This window comes from Triticum aestivum, chromosome 2B (assembly GCF_018294505.1).
Source record: "Triticum aestivum cultivar Chinese Spring chromosome 2B, IWGSC CS RefSeq v2.1, whole genome shotgun sequence".
NCBI classification, from domain to species: Eukaryota; Viridiplantae; Streptophyta; class Magnoliopsida; order Poales; family Poaceae; genus Triticum; species Triticum aestivum.
In genome coordinates, this window is record NC_057798.1 from 86,834,521 (window position 1) to 86,839,843 (window position 5,323).

The following is a 5,323-nucleotide window of genomic DNA, read 5'->3' on the forward strand; positions in this document are numbered from 1 at the left end:
AGTCCTAGGGTTCGAAGTCTGGTTTTCCAACCCACAGATTTGGAACATGATCACACCAGTTGGCGTCGACCCCCAACATTTGTCCATCGCTAGCACTCACCATTCTATGGCAGATATATGACTCAAGAATGCAGCTATCATTAGGAACATTGTTTCAGAATTCTCTCTTTGGATTTATAGGCTTAAGGAACCTTTAAGAGTGTCGCTATGTCTTGGTGACATTACCTATCTCCTTGTGTTATAGCACGCCCTTGACAACCTTTTGAGTAATATATTCAAGCGGGGACGCTCTCCGTCGGTGACTGTTAAAAAACCCTTGTTTGCAAGATCAATTTTTTCATTCATTTAGACATGGGAGGAGGACACCCTTCATGACGCCTCTGAGTAGAAGGATGCACCCATCTAGCTACAGAGCAATCGTTATTTCTTTTTCTTTTTTGGCCCTTATCTTAGAATTTAGTGTCCCGTCATGAGTGCCATTTTTCAATTTCTGCCTTTTCCCAAGGAATAAGGAAGATCCACATGCCACTAATGCTAAATACCCAACTGGCATCATCAAAGCCTGCTTTGGTGGAGCAAGGCGTGATAATTAGCATCATTAGAGGATAAAACTTTGCTACGGATTTTGCTTACAAGAGAGGCTTTATCCGGCCATGCCATTGGACGACGAAAGTTGTGTGTGTGCGTGGTTGATCCTTCAAGGCAAAGGCGTGGGAGGGAGGAGACGTTGTTTCATGCAACGGGAACCGATGAATAAACAAGCTGAGTTTGTAGCGTGCTCAGCCATCATCACACCCCGCAAATGCTCCATTAACTAGGCTTAATCACGGGCTGCCAGGGCTAATGGTGGCACAAGGAATTTCCTCCGTGTGGTGTTGTGTGTGGCCTGAAATTGCCATTTCCACTTCGAGCGGTGGCTTTTCTGCCTTTTGTAGGAGCGGATTCCCCTTCCTCGGCCAGGCTTAATTTGAGCGCACGAATATGAATATATATGATGGTGTTTGGTTGGCTCTTAGGACAAAAATATATGCCTCATCTGCCCACCTGCATGCATGAAGAAAATAAATAATGGAGGCCAGGCATTTTTTGTTTCTCTCTTTTGAATGCTGGTGATAAAACAAGGACATGAGCCCAAGCTGAAAGCCCCAAAAAACTCCTTTTGTTATTCAATGAGCTTCAGCTTCGTGCCTCTTGTGTGGTGTGGCCCAGCCGGCACTCTTATTATTGTTACCCTACTCATCATCAGTGTCACTCTCTCTCTCACTCACTGCTCCACTCCTACTGTTCACCTCGGCCAAAAATATATTGCAGCTGTCCAAGCTGTAGCACTGTAAAGGCATCGTCGTCTCCTCTTTCACCACCAGCTCCCCCCTCTCCATCTTCCCTTTTAGCACCCCTCTTCTCCCCCACACGGCCGGCCGGAGCCCCTCTTGCGGCAATCCTAAATTAATACTCTCCTCTGCCTCACCGGATTCTGATCTGGTCCCGGCCGTGGTGAAACAGGCAAGAACTGCACCCTGGCTGCCCATTTTTTCTTTCTTTCCTGTTGCTTCCTTGCTTGTGAGATTTTCTCTCTCCCCCTTCTTGGCATGCTTAGGATTTGTTTCCATTGACCGGCCGGCCTCGGTGGTTGCTGTTATTTCCGTTTGTAATGGCGTGTGGTTTCCCTGTTTGACCTGTGGTTGGTTGGTTGCAGCTGATCGCGACACGTGAGGCGAGGGGGTGGCTGTCGGAGGCTGGTGCGTGGATGGGAGTTCAGACAATGTCGTCCCTCGGCGGAGCCGGCGGCGGGGGCGGCGGGGGAGGGCCCCTGTCGAGGCAGGGGTCCGTGTACGGGCTCACGCTCAACGAGGTGGAGAGCCACCTGGGCGAGCCGCTCCGGAGCATGAACCTGGAGGACCTCCTGCGCACGGTGCTCCCCGCCGCCGACGCGGAGCCGCGCGGCGCCGGGACGGGCAAGAAGACGGTGGACGAGGTGTGGCGCGACATCGAGAGCGCCGGCCGCGGCCGCCAGCCGACGGTGGGCGAGATGACGCTGGAGGACTTCCTCTCGCGCGCCGGCGTGCCTGTCGCCGGCGGCGGGGGCTGCGCCGGCGCGCATTGGCTGCACCAGTACCACCCGCCGCAGCAGTACGTGACCCGCCCCCTGCCGCGGCCCCTCGGCGTTGGCGCCGGCCCCGTGCTGGACGCCGTGTACCACGGCGGCGGCGGCGGCGGGTTCCTCTCGCAGGCCGGCGGGCGGAAGCGCGGCGCCGCGGTCGTGGGCGGGGACGGCGTCGTGGAGAAGACGGTGGAGCGGCGGCAGAAGCGGATGATCAAGAACCGCGAGTCGGCGGCGAGGTCCCGGGCCAGGAAGCAGGTGCGGTCTCTCTCTCTCGGTCACCTTCTCCGGTAAATAATTTCGCACCCCAAAAAATCGCCTCTTTTTGACGGATTCGCCATGCCTACGGTGCCGTAGGCCTACACGAACGAGCTGGAGAACAAGATCTCGCGGCTGGAGGAGGAGATCGAGCATCTGAAGGAGCTCAAGGTAAAAAAAGAATTACTCAAGTTAATTCACTTGTGCCTTGGCCTCGGTAAGCAGTACGCAAGTCCTGTGCCACTAGTCAAAGGCCAATCAGGACGAGAATGTACTGTACTGGCCATAATAGATGCCGACCACTTCCAAACTTCCTGCTCCGGCTGCTCCAAACAGTGGTGTGATCTTTCCATGTTCTTGTATAATTGCTTCTTCTCTGAATGTCATAATTTTTCATCCATGAACCTCTTATTAATGCAAACTTTTTTCATTAGTGTAAACTCGGAGATTAAACCTCTTAATCTAAGCCTCTTATCTCAATTCCTAGACTGAACCGCTGCTGGCATTTGTTGGCTTACTGCATCACAACAGACTCTCAAGACTGATGATGAAATCACTTCATCGGAGCAAAGTTTCTTTTCTCGTCTCATGGTTGTGTTTGGTGTTGCAGAAGCTGGAGCCGGTGATGCAGTTCCTGCCGCAGCAGGAGGCGGGGGAGAGGCAGCAGCAGCTCCGGCGACACGCGGTGCTCTACATGCCCCAGCCGGAGGCGGAGCCGAAGCAGCACCAGCACCAGCTCCGGCGGATCAACTCGGCCTCCTTCTGATCGATCGACGCCGAGAGACACACCCGCCACCGCCACCGCCGCCGCCTTGTTCATAGTACGCGCGTAGTAGCCAAGACTCTAGTAGAGTAGTAGGGCGTTAGGACTCTGTACTACCTGGGATGAAACGCTGAGTGAGAAGAAGAGCATCAGCTAATCTAAAGCGACTCTTTTATATATATGTGCAGTGCAGTCTGTCTCTTTGGGTTGCAAGTTCGTTTCTGGTTGGGTGTTGTTGCAGCACCAATCAGTGCATCTTTCTTGGATAAGGAATTCCTCATCAGGGAAATTCTGTCACTGCCCGTTACTGAACATTGCACGCTGAAAATGTCCACACATTCAAGCGATTGTAGACTGTACTCCCTCCATCCCACAATGTAAGACGTTTTTTTGATACTACATTAGTGTTAAAAAATGTCTTACATTATGAGACGGAGTGAGTAATTTATAATCTGCAACGCTCGTGAAGTAACAATGGGAGGGGGATTTAATATATCGACACTTGATGCTCTTTCTTGATTTATACCTCTACGGTCTTAAGCATTGCGAAGAGCTCATAGATTGTTTTCTTCATCCATTGCATATTATAGTTTTCTGGTAGCTTGGTGGCAATGACTGAAGAACTCTATCAATCGCTACTTCATCCGGAAGATTAACTGCACCCTCCCTAGTCCCGGTTGTGTTACGAACCAGGACTAAAGGCCCTCCACATGGCCGCTCTATGGAGCTCCACCTTTAGTCCCGGTTGCCGGGACTAAAGGAATTTTTTTTGAAATTTTGTTTTTCTGATTTTTTTTGAATTTTTTTTGACTTTTTTTTATTTTTTCTTATTTTCAAATTTATGAATTATTTGACAATTCAATCTCTCATCACCCACTCTAATCATCCTTCATCACTGCTCAATTATGAACCACTTATTCCAAATCGTGTAACTTCGCAGCCGGTCACCCATCCTCTCACTACTCCAGTCTGAGCATGCTTAAGTTTTGAGTTCTATTCCCCCTAGTTTCCAAGTCTGCAATTGTTGTTTTCTTAACAATACTAATCTGTCAATTCTATTAACCCTTAGGAGTTGAACTTGAGCATTAAGCACCGTTTGAGTTTGAGACTATTGTTCTAAAAATTAATAATTATTTATTAACACAAATATTTCTTGAATAAGTACTTTGACCAGTTTTGACCATAGTTTGACCATAGTTCGACCAAAAGTCAAAAAATAAAAAATAATTATTTATTAACACTAATATTTCTTGAATAAGTAGTTTGACCATAGTTTGACCACAAATTTGACCAGATTTAACAAAAATTCAAAAAAACTGAAATTTGAGCATATCATTTTTTCCTTTTAGAATTTGAGGATTCTAAATATTTGCAAACAGGCCTAAGTCCATCAAAATCGGATGCGGATTTTTGTGCTGATTCTTTTGATATATTATGCATTCTTTTTCGACATCGTATCCAAAAGATATGACCGTTTTACTTTTTCATAAAACTTTTTTGCAAAACATGTTCAAATTTAAGTTTTTTTATTTTCCTAACCAATAGATGTAGTAACATAACTACATCTCAAAGGATTTTAATTTTTTAAGTTTTTATCGTTTTCTTTTGCATTTTACAAAACTGAAAAGGCAATCCACAGGGGGGGGTGGAGTTTGAAAATGTCAAACCAGGACTAAAGGGCATCACACCCTTTAGTTCCGGTTCGTGTCTCAAACCGGGACTAAAGGTCCCATTTGAACCGGGAATAATGCATTCTCGGCGCCTTAGCCGCTCGAACCGGGACTAATGCTCACATTAGTCCCGGTTCATGATGCAACCGGGACTAATGTGTACAGGGAGCTGTGACCAAAGCCCTGTTTCTTACTAGTGGTTCACAACATCCACAAACGATGTTGGAGGGGGTGACGCACCGAGCGGGGCATCAAGGACATAAGCCTTTTGTGCAGCACTGAGGATAATCCTCAAATTACGGACCCAGTCTGCATAGTTGCTTCCATCAGTTTTCAACTTAGCTTTCTCTATGAACGCATTAAAATTCAGGGGAGCTACAGCGCGAGCCATTGATGTGTACTACACAACCTTCTTCTTGTAGACGTTGTTGGGCCTCCAAGTACAGAGGTTTGTAGGACAGTAGCAAATTTCTCTCAAGTGGATGACCTAAGGTTTATCAATCTGTGGGAGGCATAGGATGAAGATTGTCT

General features: G+C 47.9%; 1 protein-coding gene across 1 annotated transcript; it reads left to right on the plus strand.

The window, feature by feature from the left end:
• Window positions 1–1,228: 1,228 nt before the first annotated feature.
• On the plus strand, window positions 1,229–3,299 carry LOC123040580 (ABSCISIC ACID-INSENSITIVE 5-like protein 3). Its single transcript, XM_044463383.1, has 4 exons — window positions 1,229–1,503; window positions 1,697–2,359; window positions 2,459–2,530; window positions 2,970–3,299. Exons 2-4 carry the CDS (start codon window positions 1,748–1,750, stop codon window positions 3,123–3,125), a joined length of 840 nt encoding a protein of 279 aa, XP_044319318.1. The 5' UTR covers window positions 1,229–1,503; window positions 1,697–1,747; the 3' UTR covers window positions 3,126–3,299.
• Window positions 3,300–5,323: the final 2,024 nt, after the last annotated feature.